This window comes from Numenius arquata, chromosome 9 (genome assembly GCF_964106895.1).
Source record: "Numenius arquata chromosome 9, bNumArq3.hap1.1, whole genome shotgun sequence".
Taxonomy (NCBI): Eukaryota; Metazoa; Chordata; class Aves; order Charadriiformes; family Scolopacidae; genus Numenius; species Numenius arquata.
In genome coordinates, this window is record NC_133584.1 from 26,853,098 (window position 1) to 26,876,841 (window position 23,744).

General features: G+C 42.6%; 1 protein-coding gene across 2 annotated transcripts in view; it reads right to left on the minus strand.

Annotated features, from left to right (window-relative positions):
- PCCB (propionyl-CoA carboxylase subunit beta) overlaps positions 1-23,194 on the minus strand; it is a 28,996-nt gene extending 5,802 nt beyond the window's left edge. For both annotated transcript variants that reach the window (XM_074153158.1, XM_074153159.1), the window contains exons 1-12: positions 22,998-23,194; positions 21,092-21,211; positions 18,757-18,825; positions 16,830-16,886; positions 13,312-13,425; positions 11,734-11,844; positions 11,241-11,349; positions 10,214-10,334; positions 5,954-6,035; positions 3,964-4,087; positions 2,614-2,721; positions 30-130 (exon numbers count right to left, since the gene is read on the minus strand). In XM_074153158.1, coding sequence (XP_074009259.1) covers positions 30-130; positions 2,614-2,721; positions 3,964-4,087; positions 5,954-6,035; positions 10,214-10,334; positions 11,241-11,349; positions 11,734-11,844; positions 13,312-13,425; positions 16,830-16,886; positions 18,757-18,825; positions 21,092-21,211; positions 22,998-23,180 — 1,299 coding nt within the window. In that variant the 5' untranslated portion in view covers positions 23,181-23,194. The remainder of the gene's footprint in view (positions 1-29; positions 131-2,613; positions 2,722-3,963; positions 4,088-5,953; positions 6,036-10,213; positions 10,335-11,240; positions 11,350-11,733; positions 11,845-13,311; positions 13,426-16,829; positions 16,887-18,756; positions 18,826-21,091; positions 21,212-22,997) is intronic.
- Between the last annotated feature and the right edge of the window lie 550 nt (positions 23,195-23,744).

Genomic DNA, 23,744 nt, shown 5'->3' on the forward strand with positions numbered 1-23,744 from the left:
AAGAAAACCATGGAATGGTGCCAACTCACCTTTCTGGTGATGATAGTAATTTTAGGCACAGTTGCTTCTGCAAAGGCAAACAGTAGTTTTGCACCATGACGTATGATCCCACCATACTCCTGAGCTGTACCTACAAGTGACAAAAAAATTCTTTTCATTCCAGGGAATTCACAAAAACCCCATATGCAGTTAGGTAATTGCCATCATCGGCAGCAAACCTAACAACCAGAGTTGTGTCAATGTCCAGGAGAAGGGAATATCCAGGCACTGTTCTCCATAAGATGCTGAGCAACCCTACGAAAAATCTCTCACCAAAAGCAGCATCTATTTGTATCTAAGGTCACAGAACCAGAATACTCACCAGATGGTCTCTTCCTAGGAACAAAATACAGTTACATAATTTCCAAGACTCCAAGTGTGACTAGCAGTGAAAAACACAACCTAGATTCGCTTCCCCAGAAACCCACTCTTCCAAAACCCCTCTTTTCTAGACCATACTGAAAGGCAGCTTGGCTGCCATATCAAACACCTATCCTGATCTTCATTCAAGCAACCCCAAGATGATGGAACCTTAAAGGACAGACCATGAATTCCTCTATTAGGATTCTCACAGCAGGTGCTTCTGGAGAATGGCCATATGCAGCAATACGAACACAAGTTGTGTACGTTCTAGGGTGTTCACCGCCGCTCTGTCCCCAACACAGGCCTCGCTGACTCACGCTTGGAAACAGCAATCCCAGCTACTTCTATTTCTACGATTTCTGAATTTCAGACCGCTGGATATAACTCTACAATTACTTTCTAGCAGTTTATCCACCTACTGACTTTTGCTTTCAGCGCCTGAGATAACCTCTTAGAGTACTTTAGGATCTTTGTAATGGATGATTAATTTATTATTTTTTACTTAAAATCTTACATTTTAAAAAAATTTTGTGAGATTTTTTTTTTTCATAACTTACTTGGTGTAGCCTGTTTGGTGGCTTGACTTTAATGCTTTCCCTCAAGTGTAATTTGAGTGTCTAATAATTTACGCCTACACTTACAACTTGTCTGTGCTCAACTGCAATTTCACTTTTGGTTCTTGTGTTTCCCTCCAGAGAGCGGGACTTGCCAAGCCCACAGAACCTTCCCAGCAGCAGAAGTGGGAACAGCCACCTCTCCTTGACCCAGCCTGACCACAGCTGGGATGCGCAGCCCAGACCCGGAACCTGGGCAGCGCTCACAGACCCTGTGATCTAGTCACAGCCTTGGTTTCTAAGTCACGCTTAGAACAGAGCAGGCAGTCACTTAAAAATGCTTCAAGTTTAAGCTCAATTGAACTGTTTTTGAACTATTTACACTGTCATCCATGGCCAATTAACATAAACTCTTTTCTGGCCATAGATTCAGCCTCAAAATTGTCCTAAATATATGCTTTTATCCAGCTACAGGGTACTGTATGGCTGAAATGTCATCTCTGTGCACAGCTGTTACATTGGGGGCTACTGAAAGTGTTTGCGTGACTAACGCTGAGAGATGTTTTGCACACCTCTGTGACCCGTTGTGATGGATTCTTTCTTCTTCTCTACTGAACAGGGAGAGGAGGTGACCCACCACCCTTAGAATTTTTTACTTAAACTGAAATTTCTAATGCTAATGTACTAATCTTGCCAAACTCCTTAAAATACAACAGTTTAGGATCGGTATCGAGTCTCAGATCTCCTCTCTTTACCTTCCTCTACTTTTATTTATCTTCCATCTATCTGCTTTCAAACCAACATTCTCCTATGCAATATTAAGTTACTGCTTTTCATAGGCTTTATGGAAATAGCTTTGTTCTTGGATTCTGAGCAACTGTCCAAATCTGGATTCCTGGAGTGGCCCCTGAAGTGAACTAAGCTGCTGCTTTGTCCGTGTCAGCCAAGGAGGGTGTCTCTAGAGCAGGAGAGAAAGGGAAGAGGAAGGTTCCCGTAACACCTTCTGTATTGCCTCATTGTTTAAACACACAAAATACATTGTATTAGAGAAAGAACTGGAATGTTGACTAGTGGCATTTTGATGCTTTGGCATCTGTAGAGGCCTTGAGGTAAATCTTGGTTTTATACAACATTTTTAACCTTATAGTCAATTGTATGAAAGATTTAGCGTGTTTATCAGTATAACATTTACATTCCTCTCTCAACCTGTTTTCTAAAAGGTCATTTTAACATTAACTGCTCATATAGCCCATGCTGAAAGTAGTCTCATCTCAGACCTTTCCTTACTGATTCACTCAAAGCTTCTAAATCACGGGCGTGTCCCATACCATTTGTGACAGGGGCAGCATCTCCAAGGAACGCAGGTTTTTTGTTCTTGGACAGGCCACTATCAGAGCTTTGCAATTCTGCTGGCATTCCAGCCAGCAGGACATAGCTTTCCAGAGCATAATATTACCCACCCTCATCCCTGGCAAACTGGTCATCCCAGCATCTCTGTCAGGCTGCTAAACACAGTTTCTGTCCCAAAAAGTGTGATTTTTTAAAACCTGGCTTATTTAAGTCTACTACGGTAAAGGTCTTCTCACAGAGTTTTTAAAGTGAGTTTTTAACACCAACACCACCCTGTCGCGAGCTGAAATATAACAGCAAGATATACCTGGCAAAAATCCAGGAACGTCCACAAAAGTAATCAGTGGTATGTTGAAAGCGTCACAGAAACGAACAAAGCGGGCTCCTTTCACAGAAGAATTTATGTCTAAGCACCCTGAAGTTAGAAAAAACAGGTGTCAACAATTCCAGTGATCTGCCAATGGCAGTAATTTAAGGCAATGTCAAAATCACACTCTATTTTAGCTGTATTGTCTTCTTAAAACAAAGCTTATCTGCAGATAATGCAGAGAGAATCTGCGATGAAGTTTTGCTGGCTTAGAACTAAGATTAGAGCACAAGCTACATTCAACAACACGCACTCAGTCCGTTTTTGAGCGCTGTGTGTAGAGACTAAAAAGCAGCAGTTTAAATTCATTATATTCTTGTAATTTAAAATATTTTTCTGCAATTTTCTCTTTATTGATATTTTTCACATCAGTCATATTGAAAGACTACAGAATTCTCCATTTAAAAAACAAAAATAATTCAATGGTCCACTAATATTTTGAGAAAGATCAGCATTTTTCATGAACACACTGCAAAGTATTTCTGTTCTGTTCCAGTGCCATTTAGAATTATATCACATGCTACTGTATTAAACCAAAACACATTTGGTATAAAAGCATCTATGTGAAACATTAAAACTGTTTGTTACAATTGAGAATATCGAATGAAGACTAAAACAATATTAAAAACCTGCTGACCATCTAATATCTTGATAGTCATATCTCATAAAGATTACAAAAGAATAAAACATCACACCGGATCATCTGATTTTCCCAAGCAAAAAGGCACAACAATTAAAAACAAGGAGCAAAAGAAAGGTCCGGTTTGGTGAAAGTCACTTCAGAAATTACCTGGTTAAGCAGAGAAAGCAAAATCCCATTTTAAAAAAGGACGTTGTACCTTCATATCTAAATTATTTGAGGTCAAGAGCCCCACACTTGTATGTCTGAAAGCTTTGCAGTGTTCTAGCTATAGCAAGTTAACCAAAAAAAAAACCCAAACTACAATTTACCTCACTCTACAGAAGAGTTTTAACTATTTTAATGCTATGGCAGTAATTAGGCAGTTTCCATATTATGCTTAATCCAGTTAATTGTAGGCTGCTGCCAAATAAGCGGTGGTCTTCTACCCACCTTGTTTATGTGTTCCTACCATTCGTGCTGCATCCATCAGTCATTTAATTACCTGTGAGCAAGATCTCCTTGTTGATCCACTAAAGAAATTAACTGGTTTTCAGGTAGTTTTAATGTAATGCAAAACATAGAACAGTTCATCTCAGAGCCAGATAGCCTTACAAAGCATGGGGAAAAAAAAAAGACAGACAAAACAGAGAGGAGGCACAAACTCTAACCTGATGCTACTTTGGGTTGGTTGCCCACTATCCCAACGGTTCGTCCGTTCATCCTGGCAAATCCAACAACAATGTTTCTGGCGTAGGCAGGCATGATCTCGAAGAATTCCCTTTCGTCGGCAATCTGCAAGGGGGAGAGGTAGGCAGAGCCCTTCTGAGGTCAGACATACATATATATGTATATTTATATTCACAGGCAAACAGAAAAAAAAAAAAAAAAAAAAAGAGCCAGAAATTTCAGATGATAGGGAACTTCTTTCTCGCAAATTAATTCTTGGCAGACTACACTTTTAAAGAACAACTTCCAGTGATGAAAAGCAAACAGTACTTCAGGGAGCTCAGAACTTCTCCATGACACGTTTAATATTTACTCTTGTTTCTTTGCAAGTTCAGAGCACTTCATTAAGAGATGCCAACACAGCGTGCTGGGCTGTGTACGTGTCCCCAGTGTCACTGGATACAGCAGAGGATGGAGAAACTCTTTTATCTGCAGTAGAGGAAAACACGCACGACATCAAACACCTCTGGACCCGCCGCTCCTTGGTAGCTGCGCTTCTCTCTGGGGCTGAAGTCACTCTGCAAAGTGACATCCACCGGTGTATAAAGCAGTTATCAAAATTGACACGTTCAAAAGAGATCATAATTATACATGGAGCAGTAGCGACACCTATACATGGCTGCCTGGTGTTTTCTACTAAAATTCCTGGTTTTCAGCTGTTCACGACAACTTTGCCTTGACATACTGCAGTTCGCCAGTCATTTCTGAGACCGAGGCAGATGAAAAGTTGTGAAAAATGTAAGTATTATTAAAGTAGTTTTATTATTTATTATAGTGGTTCTCAAAGTCTGTGAGAGGGTTTGTTTTTTTTCCTTATTCACTTAAGTTTTTTTAAATGCCACCTTTTAACTTGGAACAGGTAGTAGAAATTCAGAACTGGAGAATTAAAAACATCCTGAGCTTGCTTTCTCCACTAAGCTGAGTCTAAATGCAGCCAGCTGCAAGCTGAAACGTGTTGGCTGAATGAAATAGCAAAAAGGGAGACACTTGTAAAGGTCCTACAAACACAGCTGAGCTTCCTCCCCCCCCATCTGCACGTGCTGCCTGTGACAGGGAGTTATTGTCAGCTTCGTCATCCACCTCAGAACCCTGGCTCATCTCCCACTCAACACCTGAGTGGTGGAAGCAGCAGCTGGAAATTTTAATATTCAAAATTTGGACTCTCGGGGTGCTCTAGAGGGGGCTGTAACAGTTTCCTGTGAGAAAACTTAGAACAATATTCTCTGTCCAAGCATTTATAATATCTTAAGTTGTTAAAACTGGAAAAGTTAAGTACTCGGAGTTAAGGCAAGAGAATTACCAGCATTGCCTACGCTGCTTTAATAAAACCTCCGTTATTTATACATTGCAATACTGCCTTTCAGGTTTTTTTAAAAAAATAGCCCAATGTTTCGTTCCCTGCCACCCTCCCAGGAGATCTGCCTCCTTAATGAAACTTTCACATCGGAGTAGCCAAGCTTCCGAGTGCTTGACTTGTAATTAAATATATATATATATATATATATTCTTGTACTGTCTTTGTACGTAACTGTCTCTTCGAATAAATAGAGAAAGGTAAATCTTTGCATGCACTCTATGTATTTTATAAACAAGTGACCAAATTCAAGACAGTAATAACAAGGTGCAGGGAGGAGGGCACACGATAGCACTAAAGACAAGAGGGAGGGGATTTCGACCCCAGAGAGAAAACTGAATTACAGCATCCTTCATCTGTACAGTTACGCACGCAGTATAAGATGTATCCTCAAAACAAGTCTTAGGATTCCTTTCACCTGCTAAAATCTTTCTGCAGTTTTTGTTGTCCCTTCGTTCATGGCTATTACACAGGTAAAAATAGTAAAAAAAAAAAAAAACTCTTCAGTGCCATTCTATTAGTTTCTTCCAATTATTTCCACACAGAATATAATATATCGGTATTAATCACGGACTTACGGAGTGTATGATATCCAGCATATCGTAGGCTTTAGTAGATTCAATGGGGACAACTGTGTCCAGCTCAGGAACCAAACGGTCACTGCAGAAAATAAGTAAGAAGTGTGAGCAACGGTATTTACAGATCAGCTGAACACCAAGACCAAAATCTCGGGTAAACAATGCCACCTCTCTGAGAATTCATGGAAACTGCTTCTCAAATACAGGGAAAAGAAATGGACCTCTTCCTCTCAGCCAGTTGTGCCTCAGGCCACTGAGTCCCCGCACACCACAGGACAGAAGCCTGACTGATCTCTTCCCAAAGGAGACATCCCTTCTGCAGGCACCTCTGCTTATGAAACCATCTCCTGGAAATACTGTCTCCTCTTTGACTAGAGGAGCCCAAGGTTACCCACGGAGAGCATGAGCAGGGAACTCGAGAGGCAGGCCAGTGCTAGCCACCAGGGTCTGCAGGGGACACTGTGCTGGAGCACAAGTCAGTAGTGAGGAAAAGGATTTGTTAGAACAAGTGTCAAGCAGCAGAAGAGCCTGGAGCTCCAGTCCTTACAGCTGGACCAGAAAAATGGTTTCTCCCAACAGCAGAGCAAGGTTTCCAGTCATGTATCTGGATCTACAGCACATTTACAGCTCCGACCATCTCACAGAATCACAGAATGGTTAGAGTTGGAAGGGACCTTAAAGATCATCCTGTTCCAAGCCCTGCCCTGGGCAGGGACACCTCCCACCAGACCAGTTTGCTCAAAGCCCCATCCAGCCTGGCCTTGAACCCCTTCAGGGATGGGGCAGCCACAGCTTCTCTGGGCAACCTGGGCCAGTGTCTCACCACCCTCACAGCAAAGAATTTCTTTCTAGTATTTAATTTAAATCTCCCCTCTTTCAATGTAAAATCATTATCCCTTGTTCTATGGCTCCAATCCCTGATCAAGAGTCCCTCCCCGTCTCTCCTGTAGCCCCTTCAGGTACTGGAAGCCCATTCTAAGGTCTCCCCGGAGCCTTCTCTTCTCCGGGCTGAACAACCCCAACTCTCTCAGCCTGTCCTCACAGCAGAGGAGCTGCAGCACTTGGATCATTTCCGTGGCCCTCCACTGGACCCATTCCAACAGGTCCATGTCCTTCCTGTCTTGAGAACTCCAGAGATGGACACAGTTCTCCAGGTGGGGTCTCACAAGCGTAGAGGGGCAAAGAGCAGAGTAGAGAGGCACAGCTCATTGCACTTAGTATACTGTATGGTGCGATTTTTACCTTTAGGTGTCTTTGCCCACAATCTCCCTGCCCACACTGTGTGCACGTTTGGTTTTGAGCACACTTAACTGTAGGAAACCATTCCAGACCTATTTCCCCAGTCACCAAACATCTGCTCTCAGCTTCTTCAGTTTCATGCCCATGTTTAAAGAATCCTTGCTGTTACTCCGCTTAACTCACCAACGATGCACTTCACGTCGACCTTTACATTGACCAAAAACTCTGCTGACACCAGCAGTTACCTCCATCTTTGAACATATCAGCTCCATTAAGGACCTACAAGTGTACGCATTTACTGGGTCTTTGGATTCAGTCACAGTCCCAACAGGAGGGTGTCAATTTTTATGACTCACCACTGAAAAGGCTTCAGGGAGTATTATATTTGTGCTATTCCATAAAAATACTGATCTGTATTTGTTATAAATGGCGTTTTGGTGGAGTTCTTATTGAATTCCTATTTCAACAATGCCGTGATTTAGTACATTTACAACAATACAACACAAGGCTCTGGACACCCAATTTGAAACCGAAGGAAGTGATCTGCAGTTCGTCAAGATCAGGGAAAAACTAATAATGCGAGCCCCAGGCTGTCTCTGTGCTCCCTCACACACACAGGACCAGGCAGGCACAACTCCTTGCCGAGAGAGTAAAAGAGATGCCTCTATTAATAGAATAAAACTGGCAGCAATGCCTCAAGTATTTTCTCCACATGATTAAGAGTATGGCTTGCAAATATTTCCATAAAATGATATAATGAAACCTTAACCTGATGAAAGCAATCAATTTTAACATACTAAACCCCAAGCTGCAAAAGATACTAAAACTTTTTCTCGTCCATAGAATGTGCTCTAAGTTCTGTCCATTACCTGTGGTATCCCAAAGGATAAGGAAAGTGGAAAAAGGAAAATTATTACTCCTATAAATTCACAGGGCTGTAGAGTACTGAGGGAAATTATAAGGGCACTAAAATGAATAGCTACAATCAAAATGAAGACATTACCCAGGATACCACAAGTTTTAAAATCTCCTTCAGACCATCACAGATAAAGAATATCTGGAGCTTGCTAATAGAGTCACTGGACTTCAGAGGCTGAGAGCTGTGTTTCTTACAGATCCCACTTAATCAGGAAGGAACCGCTGCTGCTCATCATCCAAACAGTCATCTGGGGCCTGCAACAGCTTAAGTCACTCTCACCCAGATCGATACTGGTTTTCATTCAATACAAAAGGGAATCTGCACTCAGTTACCAAGAACTGACAATAACCTCCTCCAGAAATCTGTATGCATGCTTCAGGCTTTAATGAAAAGGAAATTTGATTATAGTCAACGACACATAAAGGTAAAAATCCCACCACACAATATACTAAATGCAATGAACTAGATACCCTTCAAAGGTAGAGAGCATATTCACTATTAGTCACCTTGGTACTATAAGGAATCTTCTAACTCTTTAGAACCCGGTCCCTGACATCAAAAACTCTGTGACAGAAGTTTCAGCGACCAAGACTGACGTTTTTCAACACCACAAAGAACCTACCCACCCAGAGAAACAAAAATCCAACAGACAAAACAAAACAAAAAAAACCCCATCAGCTTCTGGACTTAACAAGGAAGACAAAAGTATGTTTAATTTAATTTTTATTATTCATGGAAATTTTTTATGGTGTGAAAATGATGCAAAAAGAAAGAAATGACTGTAGAGGGATGGGCTTTGACTAGAGCAGGGGTAGGGATCAAACACAGCAATTCAAAGTGAAAGGAGTCAATTAAGATGTCAGTATGTCCAGATGAAATATTACCCATGTAAGCATTAAGACCACAAATGGAAGAAATATTGGAGATGTTGCTATAAAACCAGGCAAATTTAACAAATAGATCTCTCTTCGCATGTACAGAGACTACTAAATTGAAGTTCTTAGTACAAATTATTGAGCATTTATTATACTGTTATCCTCTAATAAAGTAGCCAGTGCTATTTAAGAGACTGCCTCCCTGAAGAAAATAAAGAACTAATCTCATACCTTAGTAGGTACAACGTAATTGACAGCTTCTCACATGAAAATAAACTGCCTATTACGAGGCACATCATTGATTAAAAAATCCAGACTGTTGTTTCTATAATGAAATTAAAATATCCCATTCAAGTCTATAGAGGGTAATTATCCCAGTACAGCTTGTTGAATGCCTACAAGGAACATGATAACCTCAGAGATAATCCTCCCAATCTACAAATTCATCTAAGAGATTTGCTTTGGTTTGTCACTATCAAACCAGAACAGTCTTCCAGTTTAATAAATACCACATCTTAGAAAAATTAGTACAAGTAATTAATTGACCCATCTGACCATTCTCTAAAAGCAATTGGCAAATTTATTTCTCTAATAGTGAACAATGTATTTCAGATACCAGAGCAGTGATCTGTCAAATCGATCCAAAAAACCTCCCCAAACAAATTGCTTCAAAGATATTGCAAAGAACAGCGAAGCATGAAGAGAAGATAACCTGCCCAACTCGCATGTTAAAACCTTCATGCACGCAGGAACCTCAAGACATAGATCACGCATCTATAGAACTGAAAGGACCAAATTCAGGAGCAGCTCCCATACAGAAGAGGGCGACAACCCCCTTATGGGTTCCCTATAGAAAGGGCTGAACTGGGGGGTGCAACTGGATCTCAGGTCAAACTGCTTTGCTTTGACTCCGCTAACATTCTCTGTCTTTAACACCACGAGCAAGGCTGTGTGCTCAGCCAGCCCCGCGCTGGCTCCCTGGCTCTCCCTCTATCTCTTGAAAAAGTCTCTGATAAAAGTCCAGACGCTCAACATTTTTCTCCTCTTGAAATGACTCGAGTCCTTCCTTTGTTGTGTTGCCAACCACACAATGAGCCTGACAGACAAGTACCTAATACAGAAAACTTTCTGCCTCCGCCTCCTCGTTGCTTCCCCACCAACAACCTTCACAAACAGAATTTACCCAACAGGTCAGAGACCGCGTCTCTGCAGCCAGTCTCCTCTTACCTGGGATCATGGCATTCACGCACTGGAGCTGGATCACGGTTGCTAAGAGGTAAATAATTAAAGAACTCGCGGAGATTAAGTAAAGCATCTATATCATTCTCGAAGGCTCTGTGCGCGACTCCTGGAAAGAAACAGTTAAGCAGTTATTGACATTATTTTGCAAGGTTTTATTTTCAAGATGTACCAATAAAGATACAAAGAAGTAACAGGAAGAATTTTTAAGCCTGAGCTATTAACAATCAGGAGTTTTAAGCCACCGCATTTGACCAGCTAAAAATACCTAGAAAATGTGTGGCTGTATCAGACTTCCTCCTTAATGAGTCTGGATCGTTGAGCTCCTATTTAAAATACTGTAAACTGGTTTATCAGCTGTCAGATTGAATTCTGGAATTCAATCCAGGTTACTGTGCTGCACTCAAGCTTTGGACTACCAAGTTCTTTTATAAAGGCTGGATGTGAGCAGTGTCTCTGTGCGTGGTTTTGGTTCACCATCAGTTCATTGAGATACCACAGTAATTTTGAGCCTCAAGCTCAAAATTAATGAGTCACCAAGTTTTCCCGGGGCGGGGGGGGAGAAAAATAGCGCTTCATCTCACATTGCCACTTGGTTTATAGCTAAGAAGTTGAATCAATTGTGTTTGTATGCAAACAAGGGATTGTTAAGAATCTTTCAACCCATGCAAATTTCTGGACAATAAACAAAAAAAAAAACAAACCACCCCAAGCCTGATTTGCTAAGCCTTAACCTCCAACAATCTTCCCACTTCTGGAATCTTTTGTGGATTTGCTACGTTCTCTGCCAAATCCAGAACTCTCCCACACTCCCACTTCTCCTATTCCGTTTTCCATTATTTCAGCACAGGGCAAGAGAACCCTATACAGTATAAGATCTGTGAGTTTGATCACTTAATCTCGTGACACTCATGAGTACAAAAAATTTGCATTAGACAATCAGCTGTTTAGCTACAACTATGTCATTTACTTTAAAGAATCGATAGTATGTTAAAAAAAACTACCCAGCTCTCACCAGATACAGCAGTGTGTGTCTTCGCGCCCCCGAGCTGCTCTTGGGTGACATCTTCATTGGTAACAGACTTAACTACATCCGGGCCAGTGATGAATAGATAGGATGTATCCTGGGGGAGGGAAAACAAGCAAAACCACACAGTAAATGCTAGGCCCAAGCTGCAAAAGCACTGAAGGAAAAGCCAGAGTCTCTAGAAACTTTCCCCAAAAAAAGAAAACGGTAGAACACGGACAAATTTCTTAAAAGTCCTTAATGCATTATATTAATTGCATTTTCTGTGGATTTTTATTCACAGGTTATTTGGGAAAGTTATTCTTGATTTTTGTGAAAAATAAAATTAATTCGAAGTAGGAGACCATCTCAAAAAAAACCCTTTCATGTGGGGTTAGTTTGCATCTGATCAATCATAAAATCATAGAATTTTCTAGGTTGGAAGGGACCTTGAAGATCATCTAGTCCAACGGCAGCAGGTCAAAATATACTGCACCCTTACCTTTACCATGAATGTGAAATCAGTTAAAGCAGGCGAATACACAGCTCCACCAGCACAAGGACCCATAATGAGGGAAATCTGCGGAACTACCCCAGAACACAGAACATTTCTCTGCAACAAAAAAAAAAAAAAGACATCTAAGTTTTTTAAAAAAAAAAAGTGCATCTTTAAGTCCGTGTGAATTCTTGCAGAATCTGTGCAATCACAAACAGGAGAGGACGGTTTGCTTTATTTATTGAGAGACAAATAGCTGGAGAGAACGTCTTGACAGAACCAAAATCACTTTGTTGCTACTGTTCTGCTTCTTTGTTCCCCTACACTTGATTTCATATCCCGTGCAAGGACTGTAAAGGAAGATGGAACGTGCAACCTCAACAGACGCTGCAGGGGTAACACCTTCACTGAGCCTGGAGTGGTAAGAAGTGTATGTACTTGAAATTTGAACATAGAGGTACACCATTGCTCAGAGTTTACATTGCTCGTGACTTCTGTTCAACTGCATCATCCCAGACTGCACTAATCCAGAAGACTGTTAGCATCTGACCAACCTGTCATCCCACCCGCTCCCATTCCTACTGAAAGCACCGTCACCTTGACGTTTTGTGCACTTACTTTAAAATTGTGTGCTTTGGTAGGCATGTAAAATTAAGTCATTTCAGTGAAAAAATTATCAGTAACATGTTTAGAGGAAAAACTCTCACATTAGCCACAAAAGTACTATAGAAACATAAAACTTTCACCAGTCCAATCAGTATTGGATGTCCCCAAATGGGAAGGATAACACTGTAGTTTGTATTGTTATTTGAACAGGAACCTCTGACTTGCTTTTTTTTTTTTTTTTTTTAAAACTTTTTTCCCTCCCTGACCTACCATATTGACAGAACAGGCACTTGATGCTTCTGATCCGAGTTTCTCAAGTTTTCTTCAAGTACATAGTGTTTGATTTACTTTAGGTCCCTCCTTCTGCAGTGGAAATCTTTCACCTTTTATCAGCCCTATTGAAAACAAATCTGCTGTGTGAAATTCTTAACTTGTCTGTATTTCAGAGGAGACGTGAAGACAGCTGGTGGTGGATCACAACCATCAGTCACCTAACAAAACACAGCCTGTCCACCTGTCTCAGACAAGACAGATAAACACTCAACAGAAATTACATCCCAACACACGCAATCTATACTTAAGTGTGAATCAGAAAGTTAAACAGTTGCTTGGGGGTTTCTTCCAATTAAGTAAATTGCCTGCTCTTCCATTCTTATGACAAAGAGCACTATATAGTGCGACTCCTACAGAGCTTTTCATTGCATCACAGTGTTTTACAAGGCTCAGCATCACCCTTGTTTAACACATGAGTAAATGAAACAAAAAGGTACAGTTATTTGCCCAAAGCCAAGAAGAGAACCAAGAGGACATTTCAGGTCTCACAAGCCCCCAAATATGCTGCTTTATCTACCAGGTAACAGTGGCTGAAATAGGATGGATAACCTAAAAGTCTACTTACAAACACAGACTTTATTAAAGAAAGACTCTGTCCAATCTTTGTGGATGCTAAGCTTCCGGGTCACCCAGCAGCCTACTTACCAAAAATATATCTGCGTAGCCTGCCAAGGACTCCACTCCCTCCTGGATACGGGCTCCTCCAGAGTCATTCAGCCCAATCACGGGGGCTCCAACCAGGGCAGCTTGATCCATGACCTGGCGATGAATATAAACTCCTCATTATCGACCCAGCTACGCCAAACTCCCAAAGCAATCACCTCCAAAAACATACATCCCCTAGAAAAAAAATCCATTCGTGCCAGGATTTGAACTGTATACATAGTTCTCAGCTTCTCCTGTATTTGTATTAATTTTCAGAGTCACTATCTTCTTACTGGGGTATTATGTTTTGACTCTTCAGACCGCAGGCTAAAAGATACACTTTTAATCCCTCTCACAACCTTTAATATCAGCCCACCTTTCTAGCTGTGCACCTCCATACTCACTGCATTATCCAAACCCCGTGCTAAAAGTGACACAATCGCAGGAGTTTGGACCAGAGAAGTCCAATCTATCTCTGTTCATAAGAAGTATCAACCGCACCTTAAACCCTCCTTTATTCATGTCTAATCTGATCTTAAAAGTTTATTGCAGTGGTGATTGTGTAATCTCCCTAAGCAGTGTGTTCTAATGCTTGATTATCCTTCTTAGAAGTTCTTTGAGAAGACTAAACTAAATCTTTCCTCTGGAAATTTAGAAACATTACTTCTTTCTCGATATATAGTAGACAGGGAAAGCAATTAACAACACTTTGCTTCTGCATTCATAAACATTCAAGTACCTCAAGTCTTCCTTCAGCCTTCTCATTTCCCTTCGTGTTTCTAGACTAAACACCATCAACTCAATCACGTTGTTCTTCCTACATCGTGTTTTCTAGATCTCTGATCATTTTGGTTACTTGCCTCAAGATCATAAGCCTGTGCTGGAGCATTGCATAAGTGGGAGGATTGATTTCCTTACATTCCTTACATAAAGTATTCCTGCTTATTAGATCCCAGTAAAACGTTTGCCATTTTAGTAAAACTACAGCACAGATATATTATGAAGTTCTGCTTTAACACTAAGATCTGCTTTAGCTCCTAAATTATTTTCTCTAAAACTACACACTGTCAGTCAATCCCCATTTTGAATTTCAAAGTTGCTTTCCCTGCCTGCTACTAGCCCTTTCAATCTTTGTTAAAGAATTATATCTTATTTCAGACAATCTTCTTAAGATTTCTTAAACTCCAGTCCTGTTTTTCAGAGTGCTTGCAGCACCAACCTTGAATATTATATTGCCTAGAAACACAGTAACCACACTCAGTTCCATTCAAATCAACGGTATCTTAGTGGTACCAAAATTCCAGCCGGGACACGAATTGGCCACAGCTATCTCTGTAGAGTCCTAAAGTGCCTTTCTTCCTACTTGCAGCCATTCAATGTAAAACAGAGGTTCTTCGTGCTTTGTTCCTGGATGTCCATTTAAAAGTTGAAATATCACTGCGGCAGACACAGAATGACTTTACAATTTAAATACAATCCCCCATTTAAAAAAGCATCTGTTTGGATTGCAAACAGAGACTCTGCAAGCCATGAGTGGCCTCGTTTGCTTATGTGTATGTTACACAAGACATTGTCAAACGCCTTATTAAAAATGAGCTGAGTTGACATTTATTGCTTCTTCCTAGAATGCCTGTTACCCTATCAGGAGAGGTTAATGAAACAAGTTCACTGACACGTTTTGCTGTTTTCTGGGGGCTTATATATGGGTTAATTACTTATTTCAAGGCTTTTCCAGGCACTGAAAAACACACCTCACTATGCACATTCAGACTACTGAAAATGTACTAGTGTATTTGAGCCCAGACCTTTTTTTTTTTTTTTTGCCATACCAGTATTTGGAGGGAACATTTCAGGATTCATTTTCAAAAACCACTTTTCTTCATCTCATGGACTCGACGATCTCCTTGAAACATGACATCACAGATGCACAGATATACATGTGCTTCAAAGCGTTCCCCACCACAAGCAGGCACCTATTACTCAGAAGAGCCAAACTACATCTCTGTCGCTTCAGGGAAACCATCGTAGGCATTTAATGTGGTCTGAAAGACCACAAGGCTCTTCTGCAAAAGTAACAGGCAATCTGTAGCCCAGACCTACCTAGCTTGGAGCCAAATCAAGATGCCAAATACTGCTACCTCTCTGTGACTCCAGGAAAAAATCCCAAATGGGAAATGATTATCATCAAAGGGGCAGATCTCCAGGGAAGTCCAGCCAAGGGACAGCAACTTCACTTCCATGTTCCTTGGCATTTTACATCCCTTAAGCCACCAATAAGGTTTGCAGGAGCCAAACAGTCTTCTACAACAGATTTCTGCTTCCCAGAATTCAGCCCAGTAAGAAAAACTTGAAGTAAGAAAAACTAGAGACAGATATCACACCACACAGCCAGTCTTTTTTGAGCTCTCCACTGCCCAGGCTGCAGCCTCAAAGACTCCGAACCCCAAAGCAATTGATGCATCCAGAGACTTCAACCTCTGGAGCCTACCACTGACATCAATGCCAACCAAGAACAGTACCGACCAGGAAGGACTCGCATTGCTTTCTAGTTCTGCTACCAGCATTCTCCCTGCTTCTCTAGAAATAAGACCAAAAAAACCAGTAGAAAGCACCCCATCATTCAAGTACCATCACATCCCTCCCTAATACAAAGAGACACTGCAAAGCTCCAATGCGAATGGGTAGTATCTAGGCTTTCCCAATATCGAGACTTGGTAAAGCCAAGCAGTTACTATCAAGCCCAAAGTCTTTGTGTTTTCCAGTTTTATACCTCCTCACTGATGGGAGTCTCTGCCAAAAAGTAGTTATTTCCATCAAGAGAAAAGGCCTTGTGCACTAAAAACCTTGTTTCTGATTCCCTAGCAAGAAAACTCGGGAAGTTTTTACCATCCCACACCACTGACCACTCGTGTACGAAAAAGTTCTTGTTCTCCTCCCCCCTGGGATGCAAACACCAGTTTTTCCAGCAAGACGAGCAGACAAATGAGAATAAATAGCCACAAGTGCTTGATAACAGAAGCTCTGAGTATCAAGGTGACCTCCAAGTTGTAAAACTGTTTATGTTCAGACTGTTTACTTGTTACATTTGCTTTTTATAAATACTACACACTTCCACATAGCACTGTTTATAGGAAAAAGTTTCTCCCAAGTGATTTCACATTTCTCCCGTACGCAACAGCTAGTTAATTTATATTTGTACTTCGCAAGTCTCTCTTGTCTTTGGCAGCGCAGTAGAAAAGGCAACTTAATTTAAAACAAAGCGAGTATTACTTGGAAAAGCTCCCTTACAGTTGAAAAGCTTCCAAAGGGACCCCTCTGCTCACCTGTGCTTTCACATCTTAACTGACTTGAGGAGATAGGCATTTTCAGGTTGCCGTGACACACACCAAAGTCCACTAAAGTCAGTCACAAATCATTTTTTCCAGAGTCATCGACACAACAGAATTTAAAAAAAGAAAAAAAAAAAATAAAAAAGATGCTGACAATTTTTTGGTTTATTTTCTCCTGTGAAGTATTACCTTGCAGATCTTCTGGGCATGAGCTCCAGATAAACTACCTCCAAATACAGTGAAATCCTGGAGGGAAAACAAATTTTCAGATTAGGGAAACAATAATTTCAATAAAACGTTGCAAGTAAACAGTATAACCCTACAATGTTCTGTATTTGGTATGCTGCTCCAAAGCAACCCAACTCCTTTACCGTGGCCTGCAGATCAATCCTGTCCAATCCAAGCCTTCTTTACAAGCAAAATGATCTTTTATACACATTTGCCAGCGGCTTCTATTTAAAATTACAAACTTACTACGTCTCATTTGCTTTTATTTTTTTTCCTTCACAGAAACATTCTCTCTTTCTATAAAGACACGTTCCCCTTCATGGACGTTATCAATACTGGAGTAGCCTGGAGAAGTTTCAGCTGTGAGGAGAGTCTCACCGCAAGGGGCAGCAGTACGAAATGCCTGCAAACAGGCAGAAATCAAAAACTGAAAAATATGCCATTGTGAGTTATGCTTCAAGAGTCGATTATTCTTTTATGGGTGCTACAGGGACTACGGCAGCCAAACCTGCCTGTTGGTCCCCGCAGTAAGATCTTGAACAAGCAACAAGAGGGACTGGGACTGATCGAGAAGAGAAAGGGGATATTGACACCTACTGGCACCAAGAGAGCCCAGAGCCAACTTCTGGTGAGTTTCTCTGATGTATTCCCACCGAGTCTTACTCTCAAAGAAGCCCTAAAAACCACTTGGACAGAGAAGAGCATGACTATGACTAGCAGTTGAACCACAAAGGAAGGAACACCTCAGGTGGCATCTTGATTTGGAAGGGAAAAAGGTCTTTAAATATAATTATATATTAAAAAAAAAAAAAGGTGTATCATGAAGAGACACATGGCACATTTAAATTCTTTTAACAGAAAAACTGCTCTCTACTTGTGTTCTAAAATTAAGGTCTGTGTTGGGCTCCTATCTTATGGTAAGGCCCCGTAACAGTGTCCTTCCTTGGAAGAACTACATATCCAAGACAAAAAAGGCAGGGTGTACGACTTGCTCCAAGGTCACAGAGCAACAATCATTTTGGCCATGATAGCAAATTGAACAAAGGCGACTTTGTGGCCCAGAACAGAGAAGCCAACCATGCGAAAGAAAGCCTTTCTTTCACTATGTTAAAACTAACCAAGATAAAACTTTAGCTATGGTGTTTCCTCTAAAATATTTGTCTTTTAATACAGAAAGTATATTTTAACATATTTTTTTATCTATTTGTACAGTATCTCTCACAATCCCTTCACCACATTAGAGAGCTCAAAACTGAGCAACAATTCAAAGTTGCTCAAGTGCCCTCTATCATGAATTCCACTCATTGCAATTCCAGTTGTCATCTCCAGCAAACAGCCCCCGCTCTGCAGCTTGAAACCCCGAAGACAGTTCTCAAAACCCACAAAGTTCCTCCACTGACACTTGTTGGTCTCCACAGGCCTGCAGGAGCTCATCCCCACACACCCAACCACAGGGACAGAGCCAAAGCTTGCAACTGCTTGAAGCACAGAGTGCTCAGTGACTTTTCCATCAATTCACTTCTCGGTTATCAAAAACGGGGTTTTGCGGGACTCCCCCAGTCTCTCAGCATATCAGCATCCAATGATATTATGCCAAAGTAATAACAGTTTCATTTTTTCAAAACATTCTCTTTGGCTCTGCATTCCGTGCTCTTTTCACCTCACCCTTCCCACAACTGCATCTCTCACCCAACAAAGTTTTTAGAAATGCTTTTTTGCTTTTTCTTGTCTGAGGGTGCCCTGCTTCCTCCCACGGGATGTTATGTCTATCTTGTGCGTATTGGTAGAAAGTAAACAGGTATGTTACTTCATGGCCACACTGAACTATTGCAAATTTATTTCTAAGGATAAGTTCATGCTATTTAAAAAAGACCCAGTGAAACCATACCTGACTGAAAACATAAGCCAGTCTCCCATTAATCCGTCCACGGCCAGTCACCACACTGTCTCCAGGATACTGCATTAAAAAACAAATCAATTAATTAAAAATAATAATTTTAAAAAAATCAAAGAAGCAACGATGCCCACTAAAAACCCCCTCCAACTTATATCGAGTCAACGCAAAGACTGATTCTCCAAAAGGACTGGTCTCTCAGGTTTGCAGTGGGTGGTTCCACAAAGATTTCCCCCAGCCCTGGAAAGAAAAACAGGAGGTAATAATACCACATACTAGTTGTGCATTAGTGTAAAGATTCATGAATTTTGCAGTTCCCCTTCAAATTTCAGCACATCTGGAGTTAAGGAAAGTCATGTCCTTAGAGACAGGATGTACTTTTTATTAGGACCAGCAGATGTTTTTGAAAGAATGGACACAGCACACAAACCTTTCTTGATGTGTTGATAAAGGGGAAAAAAGAAACAACCCTGGAAAGGTCAAGAAATATAATTAGTCACCCCAAATACTTCAACTTGATCTGTCCCTTTTTTCACCCTGTAAGTAAGGGAAGAAGAAAGAGCTGAAAGAAGTAGTGGAGCCTGCGAATCCTAAAATCTGCTTATCTATGTTGTCTCAATTTTTAGTAAAGGAAACATACAGAAGTCTTTCAAGACATCAGCAGGAAAGAAACTTTACTGAGCTGTCATAAAGGAATCCCAGGCATTTAAATGTTTTTTGCTGTTTGGTATTGGAGGGGGAAAAAAAAAAAAAAAAGAGCATATTGTGCACTCTAGGGGCCATTTATGCTCAAGGTGATCTGTTCTCAGGAAGGTCATACCAGTCTGGAGCCTTTTCCCACGCTGCAGACAGCACTCTTGGTTCCTGGCACACAGAACAGCAGGAAACACACCTGTAGTTCCAGCCACTGTCTCACCCAGATGACTACTAAAAGCCCAAGCAGCCCACAGAATGGCCTGGATGCGAGTACGAGTCTCACCCTACCTTCAGAAAGTTCCAGGAACTCAGAGAAATTCAATGGTAAACTAATATTCCAGCTCACTGGCCACAGTTAGGTCATCTGTTGTGAAACTGTGCTCTGTAAACACAATCTGCAGCTCACTGAAAGGTGAATTCTGAAGGACAAGGAAAAAATTAACCCTCTTGTCACTCTCAGGACTTCGCTGCTTCTCGTATCTTCAGAAACAGCAATTTGTTACCCACACTGTGCGATGCAGGATGAGAGGCAACAGAGCCATTATTTCAGTTTGCTGGGAACAGAGTGAAAAATTACTTAAAGAATGTTTGCTCGTACAGTCAGCAAGAGGGAGAGGTCTAGCACGATATCCTTCCCAGCACCAAGTCCCATCAGTCTCCTGGCCACCAAAACAAATCCTTCACCTTTGCCAGTTCCCAACGCCCCAGCTGCTCCTGGTGGAAGCCTGCTGATCCCTCCCTCATCCGTAAGATGCAGCAGCTTGAAGGACTGAACTGGTTTAATAACTGCATAAACAGGAGTTGTAGTCATTGTATGCAGCATGGGGCAGTGGCTCACGTGGAGCAGCTTCTCAGCACACCCCAAACCCAAATATTCCACAGCAAATCAGGCCTTTTGCTACAGGAAGATTCACATGGAACAGACACATCGGCATTGAACCTACACATCCCAGCACGTTCGTTGGTCCTTTCTGTACTGAATTGCAACAAAATACTTCTCCCATGTAGTGATTTATCAGACATCGATGTTATGGTGAGAGACTTTGGGGAGCCATAGGTTTTCCCTCTACCTGCTGAACCTCATGTACCACGTTGGTTCAGGATACATAGCCCAGTATCTGAAAACTGCATAAGCAAGCAGATTACAACTCGCTAACAGACCAGTATGAATGTTTGAATTTCCAAACAGATCAGATTTTAAGACCCTAAAGGATTTTTTGACTCTATAGTCTGGCAGGCATAAATATGGATCTAAGTTATTTCAACCTATAACTCTAAAGTCACCTGTAGGGAGGCAGAAGTATCCACCCATATTTGTTCTTCATATCTGACTTGAACGACAAAGCTGTAACAACAAAACTCTGCAGCCTCCTCTATTATTTAAAATACAAATCTAAGACAATATCCGGGGAGGTATTTGAACGAAACAGGTGACCTTATAAAAAAGGTATCAAGTTTAGATAATGGAAAAGTAAACCATGTAAGCGGTTAAATGGAAAATGAGAATAATAAAAAGAAATTTGCAAATCAAACAAAAAAAGAAGAAAATAAAACAAAAGAAATTACATGCGAACAGAAGAGGCTATTTTCAACCAGAGGGCAAAGAAACAAGAATTATATGAAATAAAAATACCTTATTCTTATCAGAGTCCATCCCAAAGTCAGAACATCTATGTTCCACAAACATGTCATATTCATCAAAACTGTCGGGGTCCAACAGCAGAAGAATTCGTTCTCTTGCAGTCAGCTTTCCCTGAAACAGAGCAAACAACAATTAATATAGCCATCAGCTGGTTCTGGCTTGAAACATGACCACCAGCCGATGTAGTTTAATCAAACATAACCTCACTTGATCTGCTACGTTTGGCCCATTAAGCAACTGCATGCCCCCAAAGCTGGAAATAGCCCATATAGTGATTACACTCCTTAAAAACAACAAACATAATGCAAGCCAGACGGACTACTGGAGCAGCACTACCACAAGATAAAGGAAACAATCTCAGGGTCTTTCCAACAAGATGTAACAGCATCACAGCTATTTTTGCCTATACATTTAAATGCCGCTGTTAAGGCCTTTGTTCTATTCTTAAACATGGCATCCTGCCACAGCTGAGCCAGTCCTTACCAACAGTTCAAGGTTCGATCCACCACACTCGATATTGGACTATAGCAAATGAGAGGAAAAAGGAAATACGACAGCCTGCAGAGATTTTTCTGACAAAATCCTTTTGTTCTTTTTTTCTGTTGGACACACAAGAGTAGAGTAAGGGCCAAGAATGTCATCAATTGACCAGTTATGCATGTCCCCTGCTCAGTACTAATGATGTCATGCAGTAATAAATGACTGCAAAGTTCTTTTTATCTTAACCTTCCAAACAAATTTGTTGTTATTTCCAACCCAGGTAAGTATCTGTCCATGTCAGGGCACCCGGGTTGCTTTCTTTAGGATATGATGTGCCCCTCCCTCAACATGATGTTCAAACACAGCTTGGCTTCTTTGCAAAACTTCTGACCCACAGGTCAAAAAATTCCTGAAAATCAACAAATGCAGATAAGCCATAGATTTAATTTGTATAAAATATGACATGTTTGAGGCCCCTAGACATGCAGAGATGCTTGCACATTGGTATGACAGTGTCCTGAATGTAACTCGGTAAGCCTGTAGCTCTTTTCAGATGTTGTATAACTGCGGGAGGGAGACTCCTGATGGGCAAACTGCTCATTCACGTAGTGTCTTCATGTGAATGGCTATTACCACCTCCTCGACGCCTACAAGCCATCGTGGTACCACTAGGTCCTTGCTCTGAACAGCAAAAGACATCCCAGCAAGACACAATAATAATAAATAGGAAAACTATGTCGCCACCTCCCTCAGCATTGCCTAAATTCAGAACAATAGAGGCAAGAGATTAAAAATCCAGCCGTTGTCACCCTTCCCATCTGTCTTTTCCTCTGCCTTATTTCCACCTCCTTCTAGCTCTTTGCTCTCACTTTCGTAGAAGACCAGCTTAGCCTTGCAAGGGCAGTGTAAAGGCTGAAGCTGTGCTGGATGGCATGCCTCCAAGCCCTGCAAAGCGTTAAGCAACCTAGAACTCGCCATCACATGACAGAAGTCGCAACTTTTGCCCGTGCTACCCCTCATACAAATGCATTATAGCCCATCTGGTGACAAAGCCGATTGTAAAGGAGTTATTCTTCTTTTTTTTTTTTTTCCTGCCTGAAGTTAACAGGTAACGCCGTCTCTAACGCCGCTTCGGTAAAGCTCCCCCGCAAAGGGCCTCTGAACTGCAAGGCAAAGCCGCCCCCGGTTCCCCGCACTCCGCCGTTTCCCCTCTGACGGCGGAAGGCCGCCTGAGCCGTCCCTCCGGCTCAGCACCGCCCCGTTCCTACCCTGCAGACAGCGGGTCCCGGCCCGGAGCCCGGGGGCCGCCGCGCCTACCCCTACCCCTCCCCTGCCCGCCGTGCCCGCGGCGGAGGTGAAGCGCCCCGTTAGGGAGCGGGCCGGCTCCCCGCCGTGAGGGGGGGTACCGGCTGCTCACCCGCTTGTGCTGCGCGTCGATGCGGGCCTGCCCGCCGCCGAGGAGGGCGGCGCGGCGTTTCTCCTCGATGCGCTGGGGCACGGAGGCCGCCGGGCAGCCCCCCGAAGCGGCCCGACGGTCCCCGGCACCGGCCCGGCACAGCGGCGCCCCCGCCGCCCGCCGCAGCACGCGCAGCGCCGCCATGTCGCGAGCCAGCCGGCGGCAACGGCGCCTGCGCGCGGCCCTGGCTCGGAGCCCCGGGGCGAGGCGGCGATCGGCCCCGGCCCCCTTTGCCCGGTAGACCGGGGCAGGGGCTCGCACGGAGGGCAGGCCGCCGGGGAGTCCCGGGGGTGTCGGTAAAGGCGGTGCCCTCCCGCCCGGGAAGGGGGAGCAGCCGGCTGGGCGCTGCCATCTTCGGGTAGCCCCTGCCGCGTCCTCGGGCCCCGCACCGAGAGGCGGCGGCCGGACGCGCAGCCCGGGGTCTCCTCCTCAATGCGTTTGTCTTTGAGCAGGGAAGCTCTGACAGAAAACGCACCGACTCTCCCCAGTCTCCGTTTTGGGGAGACAGCGGTTTGGCTTTGGAAAAACCCCCGGGACCGTGGAAAACCGGCAGTTGAGGAGCGGAGACGGTGGCAGAAGCGTTCAGCTCTGGAGCTTGGCCGCCCGCTCGCTCCTCCGAGCGCTAGAAAGTATTTGTTATGAAAACACTGTCCCGGTGGTGTACAGGCGCTGACGCTCTGCCTCCCCACGTCAACAGGCGAGCTGGCT